At 41.6% G+C, this 24,510-nt stretch overlaps 1 protein-coding gene across 3 annotated transcripts in view; it reads left to right on the forward strand.

The window, feature by feature from the left end:
* The window catches only part of LOC110507798 (roundabout homolog 2), a 68,006-nt gene that overhangs the window by 16,823 nt on the left and 26,673 nt on the right, over window positions 1–24,510 (forward strand). For all 3 annotated transcript variants that reach the window (XR_016492460.1, XM_021588051.3, XM_021588050.3), the window contains exons 2-5: window positions 7,564–7,890; window positions 21,523–21,680; window positions 22,023–22,143; window positions 22,219–22,357. Coding sequence is in view for 2 of the 3 variants with exons in the window: in XM_021588051.3 (XP_021443726.2) it covers window positions 7,564–7,890; window positions 21,523–21,680; window positions 22,023–22,143; window positions 22,219–22,357 (745 nt within the window). In the remaining variant the exon portion in view is untranslated. The remainder of the gene's footprint in view (window positions 1–7,563; window positions 7,891–21,522; window positions 21,681–22,022; window positions 22,144–22,218; window positions 22,358–24,510) is intronic.

Genomic DNA, 24,510 nt, shown 5'->3' on the forward strand with positions numbered 1-24,510 from the left:
CACACGACACCGTATCACCCGATGGGGAATGGCAGCGTGGAACGTTTCAATCGGACACTTGGCAACATGATCCGAGCTCTAGCACCGAACACTTAGCAAGACTGTCCGAGACACCTGCAGACATTGACGTTCATGTACAATTGCACCACCCATGAGACAACAGGGTGCGCCCCCTTCTACCTGATGTATGGAAGGATGCCTTGTCTGCCAGTAGATGTGCTTTTCAGAAACACACTGAACGATCCAGCTGTTACCAGTATGTGGTGTCGCTCTCCAATGATCTGAAGGATGCTATGGTGATAGCGCAGGAACATGCTGCAAAAGCACAAAACGGACAAACTGAGATCTACAACAGAAAGGTTAAGGGGCCTGCCAAAGAAGTCGGCGATGGAGTACTATTGGCAAACAAATACAGAGGAAAGTGGCGGATCGCTGGGAATCAACAATTTACACGGGGGTTGGACAAGAATCCAGTCACTCACACATACAGAATATGTAATGCAGCCACTGGAAAGGGAAAAAGTAGTTCACCTTAACCTGATCATGTTGGTCAACTTCTTCCCAGTAGATGATGACAGTGCAGTCTCTGGCCTCTTCATCCATGTCCGTTGGCCTGACTCCAAGTTCCTGTGCTCACAATGTGATGATGGATTCAGTATCAAACAAGACAAGGGAGTTCCTTTCCTCAAGAAGAGAGTCAAGATTCACAATCTGGAATGGAGCGGGACATATCTGTACAAGGTGTCACACAGGGAGAATCAGATCACGAAGAGGAAAGCGGAGCAGACCTATGCAGAAGAGAGAATGAATTCCATTTCTGAAAGAGTGAGAACTCTTTACCTGGTCAGGAGTTGTGGACTCTGAAGGAAGAACTCGAGATTGGATAATACAGTTACCAGTTAGTAGAGATGAGGAATCTTCTTCAGATGTGACCTCAGAACCACTGGTCTCAAGACTCAGATTCAGAAGAGATCCAGTGATCAGACACGCTCTTCTGCTGACATTGGACAGTCTGAACAGCCTAGTGACTCAGTTTACTGTCACTAGTGACTTAGTTTACTGTCACTAGTGACTTACAATCCTAGGACAGTTAGGCAAATCGTCAAACCTGTCAACATATTTATCTACACTAAGTGACCCTGATCTTAATATTCAAGCAAATATTTGCAAGTTACTGATCCAAGCCTTCAGAGATTTAGCAAAACTATAGTTGTGACTCACACAATCGTTTAGTGAAGATTTCAGTTTCCATTATTTTACATGAGCATTGTACTTTTATTGGTGAGGTCTAGTACTACACAGTGTAGATGTGTAGAAAGGCATCCTACAGCCAGTAGTTGGTTTGAGAGTTTGGCCAACTTTCCTTCCACTTCATCCTTTTGGAATACTTCAAATGTTGGTTTTCTTGTAAATGGACCTTTTTGTATGTTGTGTGATTGGATGTATTTGTGTTGTGTATGTCTGCAGGTACGTGCTCCCAAACTGTTATGGAACAATGTTACTGTACACATGTAGCCCATGTGCTGTGTTATGGCAGATGGAGTCATAAGTTGAGCGCTCCTCTGTAGTCATGTTGTTACAGATGTAATGATTTGATATCTACAACTATTATAAAAAGCAAGAGTTGTTAAACTTTGAAGGAGATTTCATGATGGATTTTGCAGTTGCTCTGAAGTTTACACATTGTGTTGTGTGTATGTCTGCAGAATAAACCGTGAAAGAGAGCGGCACTGTGTCCTTTGTCGATGAGCCGTTACACATGCAGATGAGCTTTTACTATCATTCTTTATATAATTTCTGTGTTTCGTAGTATAGAAACTTATATTTTTTCAGTTTAGTCACATGATTTCTCAATTTGCAGTACGTTTGCCAATCGGTTGTGCACCAGGATTTATTTACCATTCTTTTTGCCTCATCCCTCTCAGCCATACCATTTTTCAATTCCTCATCAATCCTACGGGATTTAAGTTTTAACAGTAATTTTCTCAATGGGTGCATGCTTATTAGTTACTGAAATAAGCAATTTCATAAATGTGTCATTACACACCACAGACCAACATTATCACTACAAAACGTATTGTATGACTTCTTATAAACTATAGTAGGCTCAGCATTGATCACTATATCTGATGGATTTGGATACTGCTTAAAAGCGCATTAGTAAAGATGTAATTAATACATGTTGATTTCATTCCTGTGCTGTTTGTAACTGCCCTCATAGGTTTACTGGTAACCTGAACCAGGTTTCAGGCACTGGTTACAGTTTGAATCTTTTTCTTGAGTGGGCAGCTTGATGAAAGCCAGTCAATATTTAAATTGCCCAGAAGATATACTTCTCTATTGATATCAAAAACATTTTATTTGTCACATGCACTGAATACAACGGGTGTAGACCTTACAGTGAAATGCTTACTCACAAGCCCTTAACCAACGATGCAGTTTTAAATGCAGTTTTAAAAATAAGAAATATATTAACAAATAAAGAGCAGCAGTAAAATAACATTAGCGAGGCTGTATACAGGGAGTACCGGTTAGTCGAGGTAATCTATACAGTCGTGGCCAAAAGTTTTGAGAATGACACATTCATTTTCACAAAGTATGCTGCCTCAGTTTGTATGATGGTAATTTGCATATACTCCAGAATGTTAGGAAGAGTGATCAGATGAAATGCAATTAATTGCCAAGTCCCTCTTTGCCATGCAAATGAACTGAATACCCCAAAAACATTTACACTGCATTTCAGCCCTACCACAAAAGGACCAGCTGACATCATGTCAGTGATTTCTCTCGTTAACTCAGGCGTGAGTGTTGACGAGGACAAGGCTGGAGATCACTCTGTCATGCTGAATGTGTTCGAATAACAGACTGGAAGCTTCAAAAGGAGGGTGGTGCTTGGAATCATTGTTCTTTCTCTGTCACGCATGGTTACCTGCAAGGAAACACGTGCCGTCATCATTGCTTTGCACAAAAAGGGCTTCATAGGCAAGGATATTGCTGCCAGTAAGATTGCACCTAAATCAACCATTTATCGGATCCTCAAGAACTTCAAGGAGAGTGGTTCAATTGTTGTGAAGAAGGCTTCAGGGCGTCAAAGAAAGTCCAGCAAGCGCCAGGACCGTCTCCTAAAGTTGATTCAGCTGAGGGATCGGGGCAACACCAGTACAGAGCTTGCTCAGGAATGGCAGCAGGCAGGTGTGAGTGCATCTGCATGCACAGTGAGGCAAGGACTTTTGGAGGATGGCCTGGTGTCAAGAAGGGCAGCAAAGAAGCCACTTCTTTCCAGGAAAATCATCAGGGACAGACTGATATTCTGCAAAAGGTACAGGGATTGGACTGCTGAGGACTGGGACTGTCATTTTCTCTGAATCCCCTTTCCGATTGTTTGTGGCATCCGGAAAAAAAGCTTGTCCGGAGAAGACAAGGTGAGCGCTACCATCAGTCCTGTGTCATGCCAACAGTAAAGCATCCTGACACCATTCATGTGTGAGGTTGCTTCTCAGCCAAGGGAGGGGGCTCACTCACAATTTTGACTAAGAACACAGCCATGAATTAAGAATGGTACCAACACATCCTCCGAGGGCAACTTCTCCCAACCATCCAGGAACAGTTTGGTGATGAACTATGCCTTTTCCAGCATGATGGCACACCTTGCCATAAGGCAAAAGTGATAACTAAATGGTTTGGGGAACAAAATATCAATATTTTGTGTCCATGGCCAGGAAAGTCCCCAGACCTTAATCCCATTGAGAATTTGTGGTCAATCCTCAAAAGGCGGGTGGACAAACAAAAACCCACAAATTGACTAACTCCAAGCATTGATTATGCAAGAATGGGCTGCCATCAGGACAGGATGTGGCACAGAAGTTAATTGACAGCATGCCAGGGCAGATTGCAGAGGTCTTGAAAAAGAAGAGTCAACACTGCAAATATTGACTCTGCATCAACTACATGTAATTGTCAATAAAAGCCTTTGACACTTATGAAATGCTTGTAATTATACTTCAGTATACCATAGTAACATCTGACAAAATATCTAAAGACACTGAAGCAGCAAACTTTGTGAAAATTAATATTTGTGTCATTTTATATATATATATATAATATATACTGGGGTAGTCCGTCATTGTAAATAAGAATTTGTTCTTAACTGTCTTGCCCAGTTAAATAAAGGTTAAATACATTTGGAAATAACCATGGAATGTTTTTTCAATTCCGACAATACCAGTAATTTTTTGTTGAAGTTTTTGAATACATTTTAATATTTGTAGCTACTTTTGAAGTAAATACCTGCAGTCATTGCTGCTCTAATTCACTATATACAGTACCAGTCAAAAGTTTTGACAGGCCTACTCATTCAAACTTTGTGGAAATTAATATTTGTGTCATTCTCAACTTTTGGCCACGACTGTACATGTGGGTAGAGTTAATCACATCAATTTATCAAGTATTTCACATGTTATCCAGGCACTGACTGTTAGCACTTGGTGCTCTATAGCAGGAATGGGCTTTAGATGAGGTAGAGAAACCTGTAACTGTATTACTTCAACAGCATTTAACATGATATCCTCTAAGCTTTTACAGGAATGTGCTTCTGAATTTAAACAGCCACACTGCCACCATTTGGCATTTCTGTCGTTTCTGTAGATGTTATAACCAGTTATTGCTACCACTGTATAATCAAAGATATTACCCTTATTTCTTAAGCAACATATGTTAATGTCGGCTATTTTTATTGCTTTACTGGGAAGTGTCATGATGTTGGCCTGGGGGTAGGTTTATGACAGTCATAAATACCTCTTTTCCCTCTCTACCCTACTGATGTGACATTTGAAAATCCCTTGGTTAACATAGAGACTCTGTGAACATCAGAAGGTGGGGGGAAATAAACTATATTCTGGTAACTTAATGAATATGATGTCAGTTCGGTTGTCATCTGAGACATTCTCATCAATGATAAGATGACGAACTCTACCGTGGAAAGTCTACACATCAGAGTTATTGGATTCACATGGAATTGTTGTTCAATTTAAATATTTGAATATGAAATTATTCGTGATTGGATGAAATGTGATTTTAGCTTCTAAAATGTGAGATTTGGGTTTTCATAAGGTTCAATAGGGCTCAATCAGTGGCCCGCCCCTGTGAAGGGACATGGGCTATAAAACTTTTCAAACACGCCCTCCTCTCCCTTCCTATATAAGCCCTTGACGAAAATATAACCTCCTGTTGTGAGGACAATGGTCCGATGTCAGAATGGTTCAGATAATAACTACAGAACGAAGCCAACATCAGCGTGAGCTTTGGTTGCGAATGGTATGAACTTTGAACTCTTATTCACTACAGAAGTGATGCCTCTTAGCCGTTGAGTTAGCAACAGCCGCTGCAAACGAGGGTTAGGAAAGAACAGACAGAGTATCCCGTCCACAACACAACGACGTTACTACAACGTATTCAATTTACCAGCAGAGACATTCTTCAAAGGACTCGGAAGGCCGTGTTGCCCAACCATCTACCACCAACCTACCGAAGTGCAGCTCAGAGTAAATATTTATTGCATTTTCCTTTTCCAAATGGGCGGTAATTTAGAATGCATAAGATACTGTATTTATGATAGCACAGCTTCGCCCTCAGTTCCTCAGTCTTCCCGCTCTTTCACTCAAACCCAGCCCCTTTTCTTTTGTGTGACCAGCTGTCATATCTGTTCCGCCCGCTAGGGACGTTTTCCTTTATGACGTAATTTGTAATCAAGTTATGATTTAAATATGTGTATGTGTAATTCTGTGTGATTAGTTCGGTATTTAGTAAATCAATAATTAAACCCAATTTTGTGTTGCTAATTCCACTTGTTAGCCAGGGTTCGTGCAGATAACCAAGAATTTACAACTTTCAGATGAGACTGATTTACGATGACGATTAATATTGACTGCTATTGATGTAAAATATTACTCGGTCTTTAAGAGTTTATTCGGAAGATAACCGCTCTCTAAATATTATTTTGTGGTGCCCGACTCTAGTTAATTACATTTACATGATTAGCTCAATCAGGTAATATTAATGACGGAGAAGTTATTTTATAGAATAGCATGTCATATCACTTAATCCGACATAGCCAAAGACACGACAGGGTACACACATACGTGGTCCCCTAAAATGGGGAGGACTATGTACAAAAAGTATTGTAATTTCTAAACGGTTCACCCGATATGGATGAATACCCTCAAATTAAAGCTGACAGTCTGCACTTTGACCTCCTACTCATTGTATAATTTCAACAACAAAACACTCACTGTCCCAATAGTTTTGGAGCTCACTGTATGTCAATATGTTGCTGTATGCTCCTCCCCACCAAATGCTTCTGGTAATGGAAGATGTTCACTTCACTGGAGATTATAGACTGACTGCAGTAAAAATAACTCATGATATTCAATGGCATGGTGAACATTTGGATTCAGAAATCTTAACTGTTTCATTGCTGGTCTATTCAGTTGAAGTTTTATAAACGGGCAAACAAGTAAGCAAAAAACAGATGGACAGGAAAACATAAGATCACAATTAAACAAAGGAGAACCATAGAGATTTGTTTTTACAATCAATCTGTTCATACACAGCACACTGGAGGCCTTTTTACTTCATTTTAATGATTCACATTCCAGACACACAACTGTAGTGCACATTGTTAGAGCATCTACTCTAAAAGCTTAGCTAAAGCCCTTGGCTTGGAGAAGTACTCGTCTCCCATACAGCAGAGGGTAACAGTAATGGATCTCAAGAGGGAGGGATATGGGAGAGTGCTCTCTCTTTTTCTCAATCTTTCTATTTCTCACTCTCTATTGGCTTTCTCTCTGTTTTAGTTAGCGTCTCACTGGCCTTCATGTCTTCTCTGCTGAAATCCTGATTGACATTGAGATTGGCTATTACCATCTCAGAAGTTTGGCCAGATCTCCTGTGGCTTCTTCCTCCTTTTGAAAATACCCCATCAGAATAAACCTGTCTTCTTCTGCAGGATTTACTGTACCTACCATTACTGACAATTGACATCTCAATGGATGTGGTTAAAAGGCTATATGGTATGATGTAGTCATTACGGTGTGAACAGTATACAAGGATACTTCCTTAACTATGCTAAAGGGGCTGTCTGAAAAGGTGTCTATTTAAATAGTAGAATAACAGAGGCCTATAAGGTGAAAGAAAGATGTGATTTATCTCTACGGAGTCAAAATCCACCCTGGGGAGAAACAACAACATGAGATCTTCAGTACTAAAGTTCTGAGCCTTGTCAGCTTTACTATCATGGTGCATCAGTAGCAGATCTCAGTGGTGAGCGACAGATGTATTTCTCTCTTGTCCAACCCATCTGCCTCTCCCTCAGACTTCATGCATCGTTACGTCCATGTCAGTGGAGATGATAGATTTGGGTTTGCCTGTCAGGGCTTTTCTATTGCCTTTTTTCTCAATGGGATTACATTGTGTTGTGATGTTTTCTTTCAGACATGGCAGGTTTGGGCTACAGTATGAATGACTGATAGACAGCTACATGGATAGTAACCTTATTTCACCTCGCAGGGTCCCGGGCACGTTTTGAGGACAGCCCACCTTGGATCGTGGAGAACCCCTCTGACCTGATCGTGTCCAAGGGGGAGCCCGCCACCCTTAACTGCAAGGCAGAGGGGAGGCCTAACCCCACTGTGGAGTGGTACAAGGACGGTGTGCGGGTGGAAACAGACCGGGATGACCCTCGGTCTCACCGCATGCTCCTTCCCAGCGGCTCCCTCTTCTTCCTGCGTATCGTCCACGGACGACGCTCTAAACCAGATGAGGGCGTCTACACTTGTGTGGCACGTAACTACCTAGGAGAGGCTGTCAGTCACAACGCTTCGCTGGAAGTAGCCAGTAAGTCTGTCATTTTACTTGCTGTATATGTCACCCACGACCAGTGGTGGAAAAAGTACCCAATTATCATACTTGAGTTTTTAAGTAAAGATATCTTAATAGAAAGTGACTCTAGTAGAAGTGAAAGTCACCCTGTAAAATCCAACTTCAAATCAGATTGTATTTGTCACATACACATGGTTAGCAGATGTTAATGCGAGTGTTGCAATTATTATTTATTTTTTTACCTTTATGGTTAACTAGGCAAGTCAGTTAAGAACAAATTCTTATTTACAATGACGTCCTAGGGTTAACTGCCTGTTCAGGGGCAGAACGACAGATTTTTACCTTGTCAGCTCGGGGGTTTGAACTTGCAACCTTCCGGTTACTAGTCCAACGCTCTAACCACCCTGCTTGTGCTTCTAGTTCCGACAATGCAGTAATAACCAACGAGTAATCTAATCTAACCTAACAATTCCACAACAACTACCTTATACACACAAGTGTAAAGGGATGAAGAATATGTACATAAAAAATATATGAATGAGTGATGGTACAGAACGGCATAGGCAAGATGCAGTAGATGGTATCGAGTACAGTAAATGAGATGAGTAATGTAGGGTATGTAAACATTATATTAAGTGGCATTGTTTAAAGTGGCTAGTGATACATTTCTACATCAATTTTTCCATTATTAAAGTGGCTGGAGTTGAGTCAGTATGTTGGCAGCAGCCACTCAATGTTAGTGGTGGCTGTTTAACAGTCTGAATGCCTTGAGATAGAAGCTGTTTTTCAGTCTCTCGGTCCCTGCTTTGATGCACCTGTACTGACCTCGCCTTCTGAGTGATAGCGGATGAACAGGCAGTGGCTTGGGTGGTTGTTGTCCTTGGTGATCTTTATGGCCTTCCTGTGACATCGGGTGGTGTAGGTGTCCTGGAGGGCAGGTAGTTTGCCCCCGGTGATGCATTGTGCAGACCTCACTACCCTCTGGAGAGCTTTACGGTTGTGGGCGGAGCAGTTGCCGTACCAGGCGGTGATACAGCCCGACAGAATGCTCTCGAATGTGCATCTGTAAAAGTTTGAGTGCTTTTGGTGACAAGCCAAATTTCTTCAGCCTCCTGAGGTTGAAGAGGCGCTACTGCGCCTTCACCACACAGTTTGTCCGTGATGTGTACTCTGAGGAACTTAAAACTTACTACCCTCTCCACTACTGTCCCGTCGATGTGGATATTGGGGTGCTCCCTCTGCTGTTTCCTGAAATCCACGATCATCTCCTTTGTTTTGTTGACGTTGAGTGTGAGGTTATTTTCCTGACACCACACTCCGAGGACCCTCACCTCCTCCCTGTAGGCCGTCTCGTCGTTGTTGGTAATCAAGCCTACCACTGTTGTGTCGTCCGCAAACTTGATGATTGAGTTGGAGGCGTGCGTGGCCACGCAGTCGTGGGTGAACAGGAAGTACAGGAGAGGGCTCAGAACGCACCCTTGTGGGGCCCCAGTGTTGAGGATCAGCGGGGTGGAAATGTTGTTGCCTACCCTCACCACCAGGTGGCGGCCCGTCAGGAAGTCCAGTACCCAGTTGCACAGGGCAGGGTCGAGACCCAGGGTCTTGAGCTTGATGACGAGTTTGGAGGGTACTATGGTGTTAAATGCTGAGCTGTAGTCGATGAACAGCATTCTTACATAGGTATTCCTCTTGTCCAGATGGGTTAGGTCAGTGTGGTTGAGATTGCATCGTCTGTGGACCTATTTGGGCGGTAAGCAAATTGGAGTGGGTCTAGGGTGTCAGGTAGGGTGGAGGTGATATGGTCCTTGACTAGTCTCTCAAAGCACTTCATGATGACGGAAGTGAGTGCTACGGGGCGGTAGTCGTTCAGCTCAGTTACCTTAGCTTTCTTGGGAACAGGAACAATGGGTATGTTCTCTTGATAAGTGAGTGAATTAGACCATTTTCCTGTCCTGCTAACCATTTTTTTTAAAGTAACAAGTACTTTTGGGTGCCAGGGAAAATGTACTTTTTACTCCATACATAATTATCTTTTTGAATGTAGTGAAGTAGTGAAGTAAAAAGTACTTTCAAGCAGTGTGTTTAATGTTAGGGTTAAAAACAGATTTTAAGAAGAGGAAATCTTCAGGCTGGGTTCATGACTTTGTTTGTGTGTGCCCATCTGTGTGCGCCCACCTGTGGGTGTTTGTTTCTTTCTGCAACAGGTCTCAGTGGGGCGGCCGCCCCAGTAGGTTAACTGCCTTGTTCAGGGGCAGAATGACAGATTTTTACTGTTACTGTCAGCTCGGGGATTTGATCCAGCAACCTTTTGGTTACTAGCCCAACGCTCTAACCACTAGGCTACATGCCCACCCCACTATTATCATGGCCCTCAGTCTCAAGTTGTTGTCACTAGTTACCACACACAAAGTCATGAACCCAGCCTGTTTCTACATTTCCTCTTCTTAAAATCTGTTTTTAATCCTAACATTAAACACACTGCTAATCTTATGCCTTACCCTAAACTTAAATTTAAAAAAATGATTTTTTACATTTGATTTGATCAAGCCAATTACGACTTTGTGGTATGCTGTTTTCTCTCTTTCCCCTTGTAATTGTGTCAGTGTGATGTGACACTGGGCTGAATGCAGACCCTTTCTGGCATTAGGAAATGGATTAGCGGAGTGTGTTGATTAGGAAAACAAGCGTAACAGATTAGGGAATGTCTCCTTGTTAAAAACAGAAAACAGCAATTTGCCTGCATCTTGTCTTTCACCAGAGCACAAAGCCAGCCAAGCCACCTCAGCCTCTCTAACTGCTCATGGCTCACTGACCTCCATCACAGCACATGTTCAAAAATAGGGCCAGCTTTAGTTCAGCTTCCATAATAAGTGATATTTCCACACTCATAACTGCCTTAATGTTGCTGGACCCCAGGAAGATTAGCTACTGCCTTGGCAACAGCTAATGGGGATCCTTTAATAAATACAAAAAAACAGAAGAACATCAAATATTAGAGAAACTTCAAATATTAGAGCAAAACAGTTTCCAGAGAAAAACATTTAAGCATCACTGGTGTTCTTAGCTTCACCCCTCCCCACCAGGTTGTGGTGGGTTGAGGATAGTGTTAGAAGTGTGGATACTAGGAACAACAGGTGGAGGGAGGAAGAGCCCCCCCCCCCCCCCCCCCCCCCCCCCCCCCCCCTTTGTGAGCAGTAATTAGTACTGCTGCAGCTGTTACACTGTGGCTTAAATCACTGAGGAGCTAATAGGATGGCTGGCTTTCAGGGTTGTTAAAGGCTGTTGTTGTCCACCCAAATCTCATGAATACCACCAGCCAGACTAATTAGTCAACACACCTGCTTAAAATACTATACCTATCATACTGTCATATAGAATTTACAGGAGTCTGTTTGTGTTCTGTTGATACAGTCCATTCGGAAAGTATTCAGACCCCTTGACTTTTCCCACATTTAGTTAGGTAACAGCCTTATTCTAAAATTGATTTAAATTATATTTTTTCCTCAATCTACACAATACACCATAATATCAAAGGGAAAACAGGTTTTTAGATTTATTTTGCATATGTATTAAAAGCTTAACCTGCTGTGCTTTTCCAACAGCCTTGAAGGAGTTCCCACATATGCTGAGCACTTGTTGGCTGCTTTTCCTTCACTCTGCTGTCCAACTCATCCCAAACCATCTCAATTAGGTTGAGGTCGGGTGATTTGTGAAGGCCAGGTCATCTGATGCAGCACTCCATCACTCTCCTTCTTGGTCAAATAGCCCTTACACAGCCTGGAGGTGTGTTTTGGTTCATTGTCTTGTTGAAAAAGACACAGCGGTTGGAACCAAACCATCTTAAATTTGGACTCCTCAGAACAAAGGACAGATTTCCACCGGTCTAATGTCCATTGCTCGTGTTTCTTGGCCCAAGCAAGTCTCTTATTCTTTTTGGTGTCATTTAGTAGTGGTTTCTTTGCAGAAAATCGGCCATGACTGCCTGATTCACGCAGTCTTCTATGAACAGTTGATGTTGTCTGTTACTTGAACTTGAATTTAATTTATTTGGGCTGCAATTTCTGAGGCTGGTTACTCTAATTAACTTATTTTCTGCAGCAGAGGTAACTGTGGGTCTCCTTTCCTGTGGTGGTCCTCATGAGAGCCGGTTTCATCATAGTGCTTGATGGTTTTTGCGACTGCACTTGAAGAAACTTTCAAAATACTTAATTTTCAGATTGACTGTCTTAAAGTAATGATGGACTGTCATTTCTCTTTGCTTATTTGAGCTGTTCTTGTCATAATATGGACTTGGTATTTTACCAAATAGTGCTATCATCTGTATACTGTACATAACTGAATGGCTCAAATGGCACATTAAGAAGAAAATTCCACAAATCAACTTTTAACAAGGCACACCTGTTAATTGAAATGCATTCCAGGTGACTACCTTATGAAGCAGGTTGAGAGAATGCCAAGAGTGTGCAACGCTGTCATCAAGGCAAAAGGTGTCTACTTTGAAGAATCTCAAATATATTTTGATTTGATCACCCTTTTTTGGTTACTACATGATTCCTTATGTGTTATTTAATAGTTATGTCTTCACTATTATTCTACAATGTAAAGTAAAGATCCCTCCCAGACCCTTTGCTATGAGACTTGAAATTGAGCTCCGGTGCATCCTGTTTCCATTGATCATCCTTGATGTTTCTACAATTTGATTGGAGTCCACCTGTGGTAAATTCAATTGATTGGACATCATTTGGAAAGGCTCACACCTGTCTATATAAGGTCCCACAGTTGACAGTGCATGTCAGAGCAAAAAGCAAGACAGGATTGTGTTGAGGCACAGAATGAGTTTGCTAAAAGGCACCTAAAGGACTCTCAGACCATTAGAAACAAGATTTGGTTTCTTTGGCCTGAATGCCAAGCGTCACATTTGGAGGAAACCTGGCACCATCCCTACGGTGAAGCATGGTGGTGGCAGCATTCTGAGGGGATGTTTTTAATCAATTTTAGAATAAGGCTGTAACATACCTATGTGGAAAAAGTCAAGGGGTCTGAATACTTTCCGAATGCACTGTTTCTAGGCTATCTGCTCTAGTGTGGTGGTTTTACACACACTGAATTTTTGGTTAGTTTCATTTAATATATTTCATCAAATGTAATATTCACTTCTCTTGAAGTTAAATAAAATATGCTAGATTTGAAACAAACCTTAGTCTGTACACATGAAGTTATCTTTTGCTTGTTTTTGTCCATCCTTCAGCTACCCTCAACCCCTCCCATCGATCCCTGAAGACCATCCAGTTTTTAGTATTTTTTTTACAAAACTACAGATTGTAAACATTTGTGCTAAGGGTAATATTATTGATCGATTGACTATGACTTTTCAAATCACCCAGCAGTGCAATTTGTGGAGTTAGCTCCAGGTAAATGTTGTAATTCAGAATGTTGACATTTGCGCGATCGATTTTTCTATTGCTCATTTGCATAATTTTGTATCAGTTCATAAACCATGTGCCATAGAATCGGTACAAATCGAAAATCTTTCCCCAACTATTTTGCAATGATTATGGCACTATTTATCAGAATTTTGTTTAACCAATTATGGTCTTTAATGCACGGCCAACAGACAAGTTTCTTACTTTCTCCCCCTTCCACAAACCTCTTCCATTTGTGCAGTAATGCTGCAATTAGTTGGTTTTAATTTTGGGTAGATCAGACATGTTGTCACGGGTGTCGTTGGAAGTGGACCAAAGTGCAGCGTGGTGAGCGTACATTTTATTTTATTCGCCAAAAAAACGACAGAAACAACCGTGACGTTTACATGGCTAAGTGCCACAAACAAAGTTAACTACCCACACTGAAATGAGGGAAAAAGGGCTACCTAAGTATGATTCCCAATCAGAGACAACGATAGACAGCTGTCCCTGATTTGAGAACCAAATCAGGGAAACATAGAAATAATGAAACCTAGAAAACAAAAAATAGAATGCCCACCCCACATCACACCCTGGCCTAACCAAATAGAGAAATAAAACGGCTCTCTAAGGTCAGGGCGTGACACATATCCATATTTTTGTTAGCTGCATGTGTGACAATTCCACCAGTCCTATTTATGATATAATTTACAAAGATTATACCGTATAATTATTATTATTATTTTTTTAATATTTTTTTTAATCAATTAGTATATTTGAGTTTAACCATAATATTTGTTCTGTCTTTTCTGGTGGATTAACCTGAAATTGCAACCAACTTTCTATGGCTTGTTTTAAAAATAGTGACATTTTGGAAAGTATTTCATTTTCAAATAACCAAAAGGGAAATGTTGTAATCTGAATAAAGGGTAAATGCCCTTCTTGAACATGGGGTGAGACATTCTTTCTAATCTGCTAGAGAACCAGTTCAGATGTAAATATATATTTTGTATGACTGAAGCCTTTAGTGAGAGGTCTAATGCTTTAAAATTAAATTATTTCTGCCCTCCAAATGTATATTTTATATAAATCGACCCTTTTTTAATTTTGTCTGGTTTGCCGTTCCAAATCAAATGTAATATTTTTTTTGCTCATATAATTAAAAAACAAGTCGCTAGGTGTAGGCAAGGCCATAAGCAAATGGGTAAACTGGGACATGATTAAAGAGTTAATTGGGTGATTTTATTATTTATTTTTTTCACAAATTTCCACAGGTATTTGCCTTTCCATTGTAGCAATATCTGAGCTGGATTCAAAATAAAGTTTAACATTTTTATTTTTTTTTACTTGCTAAAAGGGCTTTACAGCGATGTCCGTCTTCTCCTGATGGGGTTTTTTATGAAGGAATTACATTTTTTGGCTGTAGCTTGTTTCTTGGCCTCTTCTACACTACGACTCTGCCACCGGTCTCTTATGTAAACCCTGAAGAAGAAATGCAGACGAGATGCTTTCTGTATGGACAGATATCATGGATACTACTTTACATTACGTTACATTACTCTTTTTCTTCTCATAATTATTTACATAAAGGATTCAAGATTTTGAATAATCGAGTTGGCTTTAACAAGTGCCTAAGGATGAATTTGTAGGCATGAGTTTACCGCTCGTCCAAGCATTCAAACACAACGGGCTCAAGAGACCTAGAACTGCCTGAGTCCCTCTTTAACCTCAGTAGACACAGACAATGGCTGGATTAAATCAATCCCGCTGGCTCTATTAGCCATGACACGGCAGTAGCAGAGAGATGGCATTAGACCACCTCTAATCGGTTTACTCCTACTGTACTGAGACAAAAGAACAATGGCTGGCTGGCCATCAGGTCACTTTATTCTAGGACCTGCCTTGGGAAGTAGGGGTGCTGAGGGTGCCCTGAAAAAGCAGAATACAGTTGTTTTTTTAATATAAAAAACTAAATAAAACATTTTTTCACAGAAGTAGTGCACTGGGCCTATAATAGTCCTGTAGTGCATTGGGCCTATAATAGTCCTGTATTAGCTGACTGGTATAGTCGTATGCAGCGTTGGCAAAAAGCGACTTACAATTAGTGTGTTTATCTTAAGATAACTCGTTGAGACAACTACATATCACAATCGTAGCAAGTATATATTCCCTCAATAAAGATGTTATCAGCAAAGTCGATGCTATTAGGAAAGGGGGAGGGTGCCAGGACAGAGAAGAGCTTCGGACTGGGCTGAGCGGGAGCTGTCTTGTGCTGCTGTACACAGCTCCCCACTTTGTCCGCTGTTTAGTGTTTTTTCATCATGAATCTTGTTCTGTAGGAGGCTCTGCAGAGTGGTCACTAGCTGGCATAGCCACAAAGTCATGAAATCATATTTTAAATCTAACCTTAACCACACTTATAACCCTAATGCCTAAGTAACCTTAAATTAATACCAAAAATCACATTTTTGTTTTTCATGATTTTTTTTACAATATAGACAATTCTGACTTTGCATCTAGCGGATATCTCTCAGTTCTGCCTCAAGGACAAGACTCATCCCAATTAAAGTCAACCTGCACTCTGTCCCTCCAACATCCCGTTTGACAAATTCCCCCAAACTCTGCCCAATCTCTCAACCCTGTCCCCTACGCCACCTTTCGAGTCCCCTTCCAACCTCACCTTCTCCCTACACTCTTCCCCAATCACCCTACTCCTCCCATCCTGCCTTTAGACTGTTCAGTGAATCTGATCACTGACTGATGTTTAGTCTGCTGGTGTAGTGGTGTTCATAGTGAACTGACTGACAAGGGCCACACGGCAATTCAGACCATTACTTTATTTTTATGAAGCCCATTATTACCATGACTACTCTCCCAACTCCCCCCTTCAAAACATTAACAGATGGCCACTTCGACTGCACTAAAGCTGCACTCTTGCTAAACACTATATATTGAGATTAATGTCACTTAAAGATACAGTGGTGAATATTCTGGGGATATTCTTAATCTCTTAATCTGTATATCCCTGAAACATGAAAAAATGTATGCACTCACTACTGTAAGTCGCTTTGGATAAGAGCGTCTGCTAAATGACTCATGTAACAGTTATTATAGTAGTAAACATATAGCATAATGGTTAGTCATTTAACCACACTGTTTAAAATGAGCTAAAATAATAGCAGGAGGTGAATATGGGTTTTATTTATCCTCAGGCCAGCCCAGGACATTAGGTGCCCCGTTCTCCACTCTTGTCACTGTAAGGTAAGGTTGGGATAGTTCAGATTCAGGAAGTCCTAGTACTTACTCACCATCCGTGTGAATCAGGTCTGGTAGAAATACTGTGTTTTGGACTTTACCTCAGGAAGTTCCCTGGCCATCTGTCTGTCTGAGAATATCAGGAGATTCCTGTGGTGCCATCATTATTTCATAAAACTATAATAGTGTGTGAATTCTGTGAAATGAAAGGGATTAACTCATTGGCTCTATAGCCATGTCTTCTCTTCAGTTCTCTCAACATGGCTGGGTAGTGATGGTCTCTGTGCTCCCGGTCTCGTCTCTGCACCGGCCCTTTACAGACTGAGCTCTAAAAATAATACACCACTTTCAATTAGCCTTCAGCTATCTGAAGCTTTTCAAACAAGCAGCCAGCTGAGTTGGGACTACTGAACAGACTGTTGGGAAGGGTGTGTGCTTTGACAAGTTATAGTTCATCCATCTCTCGTCTTAAGAGGGGGGGGGGGGGGGGGGGGATCTTGTGTTGGTCTCCTTGTTCTGTGTGTGGGATGGGAGGTCGGGGTTCCGTTAGACCCCTGAAGGGACAGATGTCCAGGCCCCGCGTGCTACTAAATGTCCCCTGAAACTTCCCCCCTGCCTATGTACTTAACTCACCCCAGACTGTAGGTGAGCAACTCCTACTAGTTGGATGAGCTGATAGGCCTTGTGTATCTTAGATTCAGATGTGGTGGGTGTATTACAATCTGAGACAGAAAAAACTCCAGTTGATGATGAAGAATTCTGACAATCTTTTTAATGTTCTGTACAAGACTTTACTTTTGAAACAAATGGGAAACAGAAGTCGACTTTTCTAAAAGTTTAAATGTCACGTCAATGACAAAAGCCTAGTTTCAGTTGGGGAATTAAATGTGCTTCATTATAATACAGATGAAATGCCTCCACATGATCAAAAGTAGAGCTACTGCTGCATTTGAACAGGCAGCGACTTCAGGCAGGCAGAGAGTGTGTGACAGATTGTCTCATTGGTGGGCTGGCGAGAGGGAGGGGGAGATCGACAGATGACCACTTCAATCCTGACAGCGGATCTGAAACGCAGCCTGCTCAGCGAAGGCTCAGCCACCATTTGTCAGCTTCTCAGAGATTGGAATATTCATAGCATCACGTTTCCCAAGATAATTGCAGCCCTTACAACTTAAGACAGAAGGAAGACACTCTATACGCTCTAGATGGCTGTGATAAACTAAATGAGATGGTAGTCAGTCAGTCACTGTGGTTGTGAAATATAAATGCCATGTTAAAAGACACAAATAGCTGCTGTGCTGAGGAGGGATCTGTCAAACACATGTCAGGGGATAAGTGACGGGGTAGTGTGGCTTAGCTGGAGAGATGCACAGTTGGTAGACGGGACTAGTTCACTAATGTGTTTAGATTAATTGATGTTTGAGATTGGACTAATTCACAGCATATTTGCGGTGCTAATTAATTTGATTGGGTGTTGATGCATTACTGTGTTAACAGATGGATAGTTAGGCAGGCAGATAGTCTTGGTCTGATTCTTTACTTTGTAAAATGCCAACCTGAAATATTTATAAAGGTATAAGAAGAGACATTGATTATTCTGAAGTAGTATGTGTGAGAGAGAGAGAATTTTCAAGGCTGGAGTAGTAGTGCTGCACAGGTGACCTGAGGCTGCCAAGTCAAGCATCTCATCCGGTCTTCATTTGCATAGAAAAGGCTGCTAACCTCATTGTGTGACAGTGACAAAGATCACATTCCTTTTTTAGTTTTGTCGTTCGTTGTGTCAAACTGTCATATTTGTAGCGTAACACCCCATATTATCGGCATATTCAACAGCGTTTAAGAAATATATTACCTTCAACCATGTTATATTGTGATCAAGCCATCAATGTTTTGTGATTTGGTGTCGTAAAAATGTTAGCTAACGGGTTAGCAATTAGCATGTTTGACATTTCAGTGGAAATGCTACTACTATTAGCTTTTTGATAAGCGTTTTAGCAAAAAACGACAGCCTGTATTATCGGCATACGGTCTCCAGTTATTGGCCACCTTATATCTTGTAATTGAACAAAATTGTATCTGTTTCAAATTTTGTTTAAAAACAGAGACCCCAACCTCGTATCTGAAGTGTTTCCTAGGTAGTTGGCTCGCCTTCCAGTAAAAAAAGCGACTTGCCTGTAAACCTTTCTTTGCGTAACCTGGTGCACCCTCCTGTAGTCTCTTAAAAATGGTTCTTCAACATCTTCTTCAGTGTTGTAACCAAACAGTGTCTCATTGTTTGTTTTACAGATGAATCTTATGTTTTGAGAAAGTAGATAAAAGTTTAATTCTAACATGAGTATGAATACTTTTGGTTAAAAGTTGGATATTAAATGATTGGTCTGTTGTACAGTTGAATTTTACAATATACAGTGTGTCCCACAAAATGTGTGTGTATGTGTGTGTATATATATATATATATATATACACACACACACACACACACACACACACACACACACACACACACACACACACACACACACATCTATATATATATATATATATACACACACATCTATATATATATATATAGGTGTGTGTGTGTGTGTGTGTATATATATATATATAGATGTGTATGTGTGTGTGTGTATATATATATATATATATATATATATATATATATATATATATATATATATATATATACTTACTTCAATGAAAATCGGTGGTCAGATAGCTAGAAAGGTGTCTTTATTCGCAAAAACGTTATTTTCCAGGCCATTTAAATGTTGAGGTTGACGTGATTTAATCCTCCAAACGCTAGAGAGTGTCCGAAGTTCGGGGGTGTCCGATGTTGGGGGGAAATTAGCTAGTGCGGAGATGTGTATTATCATAGTTTCCAGTATGAGACAGAAGCATTGCATTAATGTGTGAGCCATTTTTCCCTCTGACACGTTACATTTTTCATTTGTTTATTCTGTGTTGGACTAAGATATGAATTATTCATACACTTTGGCAGTAGAGACTGCAGAATAGGATGCGGCACAGGAAACATCAAAACACTGCACAGCAAGGAAGTTGCCAGGGATTTGAACTGTCATGTACAAGCACAACACAATGTACTGCTCTCACCCAATCACCTCGTTTTCCTCTCGTCTAACCTTCAAACAGAAACTCTACATATAAAATATGCTCAAATTGATTTCAAGGACAATATTTGACATTGCACTTGTGATGACATTGACAGAATACTGCATTGGTAATGGATGTGTACTCCAATTCTGATGTATACAGTGGGGCAAAAACGTATTTAGTCAGCCACCAATTGTGCAAGTTCTCCCACTTAAAAAGATGAGAGGCCTGTAATTTTCATCATAGGTACACTTCAACTATGACAGACAAAATGAAAAAGAAAATCCAGAAAATCACATTGTAGGATTTTTAATGAATTTATTTGCAAATTATGGTGGAAAATACGTATTTGGTAACCTACAAACAAGCAAGATTTCTCGTTACCTGTATTAATGGCACCTGTTTGAACTTGTTATCAGTATAAAAGACACCTGTCCACAACCTCAAACAGTCACACTCCAAACTCCACTATGGCCAAGACCAAAGAGCTATCAAAGGACACCAGAAACAAAATTGTAGACCTGCACCAGGCTGGGAAGACTGAATCTGCAATAGGTAAGCAGATTGGTTTGAAGAAATCAACTGTGGGAGCAATTATTAGGAAATGGAAGACATACAAGACCACTGATAATCTCCCTCGATCTGGGGCTCCACTAAAGATCTCACCCCATGGGTTCAAAATGATCACAAGAACGGTGAGCAAAAATCCCAGAACCACATGGGGGGAACTAGTGAATGACCTGCAGAGAGCTGGGACCAAAGTAACAAAGCCTACCATCAGTAACACACTACGCTGCCTGGGTATCAAATCCTGCAGTGCCAGACGTGTGTCCCCCCCCTGCTTAAGCCAGTACATGTCCAGGCCCGTCTGAAGTTTGCTAGAGAGCATTTGGATGATCCAGAAGAAGATTGGGAGAATGTCATATGGTCTGATGAAACCAAAATATTACTTTTTGGTAAAAACTCAACTCGTCGTGTTTGGAGGAAAAATAATGCTGAGTTGCATCCAAAGAACACCATACCTACTGTGAAGCATGGGGGTGGAAACATCATGCTTTGGGGCTGTTTTTCTGCAAAGGGACCAGGACGACTGATCCGTGTAAAGGAAAGAATGAATGGGGCCATGTATCGTGAGATTTTGAGTGAAAACCTCCTTCCATCAGCAAGGGCATTGAAGATGAAACATGGCTGGGTCTTTCAGCATGACAATGATCCCAAACACACCCCCTGGGCAACGAAGGAGTGGCTTCGTAAGAAGCATTTCAAGGTCCTGGAGTGGCCTAGCCAGTCTCCAGATTACAAACCCCATAGAAAATCTTTGGAGGGAGTTGAAAGTCCGTGTTGCCCAGCAACAGCCCCAAAACATCACTGCTCAAGAGAAGATCTGCATGGAGGAATGGGACAAAATACCAGCAACAGTGTGTGAAAAGCTTGTGAAGACTTACAGAAAACGTTTATATAACAAAGTATTGAGAAACTTTTGTTACTGAGCAAATACTTATTTTCCACCATCATTTGCAAATAAATTCATTAAAAATCCTACAATGTGATTTTTCTGGATTTTTCTTTCTAATTTTGTCTATCATAGTTGAAGTGTACCTATGATGAAAATTACAGGCCTCTCATCTTTAAGTGGGAGAACTTGCACAATTGGTGGCTGACTAAATACTTTTTTGCCCCACTGTTTATCTCATATACAGAAGTTTGCATTTGAAAGACAACATTCTTAATAACATGCCTGTAATCAATTAATAGATAATAACGATCAGCTGTATTCTGTGGTTTGAGTCTGTCTATTTTTTTCAGTTTTACCTACCTGGTAAAATAATGGTAATATGAATAGATAGACTAAACCATGCCAATACTCTCCTCTCCCAAGTTCTGAGGGATGACTTCCGCCAGGCCCCCAGTGATGTGGTGGTGGCAGCCGGTGAGCCAGCGGTCCTGGAGTGTGTTCCCCCCCGCGGTCACCCTGAGCCCACCGTCTCCTGGAAGAGGAACAACGCCCGCGTCAGCAACAAGGATGACCGCATCTCTGTGAGTCTCGCCTATATGACCCCTGATCTAGGACCCCTCGTTACAGCATCAAGCTCATTAGAGTTTACATACACAAGTTCCAACCCAAAGCTCACTGAGTCAGTGCAGTTCAATCCCAAGTCAACCCAAACTGTTTCAAAGGCCATTAATATAATGAATGATGCATGCTGATGATGGTGGAATCATTAATGATATTTGTTGATGGTGGAATCATTAATGATACTGTCTATGCATTTTGTAGTGCTGATGTCAGATGGTGGAAGTACTGGCTCTCCTCTGAAAAGCACAAAGGCTAAAACATGACGTGATATGATGACCTGTCATCACTGTCTTGTTTTTCAGATGCGTGGGGGCAAGCTGATGATCTCCCACACCAGGAAGAGTGATGCTGGCATGTATGTGTGTGTGGGCACCAATGTGGTGGGAGAGCGGGACAGTGATCCTGCTGAGTTGGTGGTGTATGGTGAGTCGTGTGTGTGTGTGAATGTGTGTGTGTGTGCACGTGTCTTCGTGTGTAACTCTGGGTCTCTCTTTGCAGAGCGTCCTGTGATGATGCGGAGGCCGGTGAACCAGGTGGTGATGGAGGAAGAGACCATTGACTTCCTGTGTGAGGTACATGGAGACCCCGCTCCCACGGTACGCTGGCGCCGAGAGCAGGCAGAGCTCCCCCGCGGGAGGTGAGGACACATTGACAGATGGTATCCAAACATGCATGGCTTGAGAGATGCGATCACTACTTGAGTATGTGTAGCTAGCTACCTAGTTTAAATATCAACAGTATTGTCAGAGTAGCATAATATTTCATTTAACACCCGCTTTAGCTTACATCATCAATCATATTCGCTCTGGTTAGCTGATACACACAGCATAGAGAGGCAGAAAGACATAGAGAGGAGACGCTGCATCAACGACCCTCCAACCCAAACTCACCGTTTTTTTCAGTCAGAGTTGCACGTGTCAGGGCAGCAGCAACACAGGCAAGCTAACCACCATATACTAAAATATCCACACAAGCCACTAGTCAGTCAGCCAGCCATATATCATGAGATAGAAGATTATGAATATTATATTATGTAGTTATTTTATACAAGCATTGAAAATAAATCATAATCAGTCAAATAAATCTCACTAGCTAACTAGCAGATGTAGATCAATCATCAATTTGAATGATCAGTTGATAGCCCACCCTCCTTTTTGATGTCAGTCATGTGTTTAGGAGGCACTGTAGCTAGCTTGCTTACAATTTGTGATGAGTGAATGTGTTGCAGAAATAAATAGGGGGATGCTTTTGATGGAGTGCTGGAAGTACAGACAGACTGACAGAATTAGGGAAGCCCATTCACCAGGGATGCATATGCGATTAAAGTATGTGACCTAGAAAGCACAGCTACAGTAATTACTCATTAATTCATGCCTTCCCTTCCCTCAGCCAATACAAATTCATGAATGGGAGGCCAGTGAGGATTCATCAGTTTTGACATGTACAGTACCAGTCAAAGGTTTGGACACATCTACTCATTCAAGGGTTTTTCTTTATTTTTACTATTTTCTACATTGTAGAATAATCATGAAGACATTAAAACTATGAAATAACACATATGGAATCGTGTAGTAACCCAAAAATATATTTTAGATTCTTCAAAGTAGCCACTGTTTGCCTTGATGACAGCTTTGCACACTCTTGGCATTCTCTCAACCAGCTTCACCTGGAATAATTTTCCAACAGTCTTGAAGGAGTTTCCACATATGCTGGGCACTTGTTGGATGCTTTTCCTTCACTCTGCGGTCCAACTCATCCCAAACCATCTCATTTGGGTTGTGATTGGGTGATTTGTGGAGGCCAGGTCATCTGATGCAGCACTCCATCACTCTTCTTCTTGGTCAAATAGCAACACAGCAACTATTAAAACATTCCCAAACCAGAAACCATGGATTGATGGCAGCATTCGCGCGAAACTGAAAGCGCAAACCACTGCTATTAACCAGGGCAAGGTGACTGGAAACATGACCGAATACAAACAGTGTAGCTATTCCCTCCGCAAGGCAATCAAACAACCTAAGCGTCAGTATAGAGACAGAGTAGAGTTGCAATTCAACGGCTCAGACATAAGAGGTATGTGGCAGGGTCTACAGTCAATCACCGATTTACAAAAAGAAAACCAGCCACGTCGCGGACCAGGATGTCTTGCTCCCAGACAGACTAAATAACTTCTTTGAACGCTTTGAGGACAATACAGTGCCACTGACACGGCCCGCTACCAAAACCTGTGGACTCTCCTTCACTGCAGCCGACATGAGTAAAACATTTAAACGTGTTAATCCTCGCAAGGCTGCAGGCCCAGACGGCATCTCCAGCCGCGTCCTCAGAGCATGCGCAGACCAGCTGGCTGGTGTGTTTACGAACATATTCAATCAATCCTTATCCCAGACTGCTGGTCCCACATGCTTCAAGAGGGCCACCATTGTTCTTGTTCCCAAGAAAGCTAAGGTAACTGAGCTAAACGACTACCGCCCCGTAGCACTCACTTCTGTCATCATGAAGTGCTTTGAAAGACTAGTCACGGACCATATCACCTCCACCCTACCTGACACCCTAGACCCACTCCAATTTGCTTACCGCCCCAATAGGTCCACAGACTATGCAATCGCAACCACACTGCACACTGCTCTATCCTGTCTGGACAAGAGGAATACCTATGTGAGAATGCTGTTCATCGACTACAGCTCAGCATTTAACACCATAGTACCCTCCAAACTCGTCATCAAGCTCGAGACCCTGGGTCTCCACCCCGCCCTGTGCAACTGGGTACTGGACTTCCTGATGGGCCAC

Source organism: Oncorhynchus mykiss, chromosome 27 (assembly GCF_057628025.1).
Source record: "Oncorhynchus mykiss isolate SJ-2025 chromosome 27, ASM5762802v1, whole genome shotgun sequence".
Classification (NCBI taxonomy): Eukaryota; Metazoa; Chordata; class Actinopteri; order Salmoniformes; family Salmonidae; genus Oncorhynchus; species Oncorhynchus mykiss.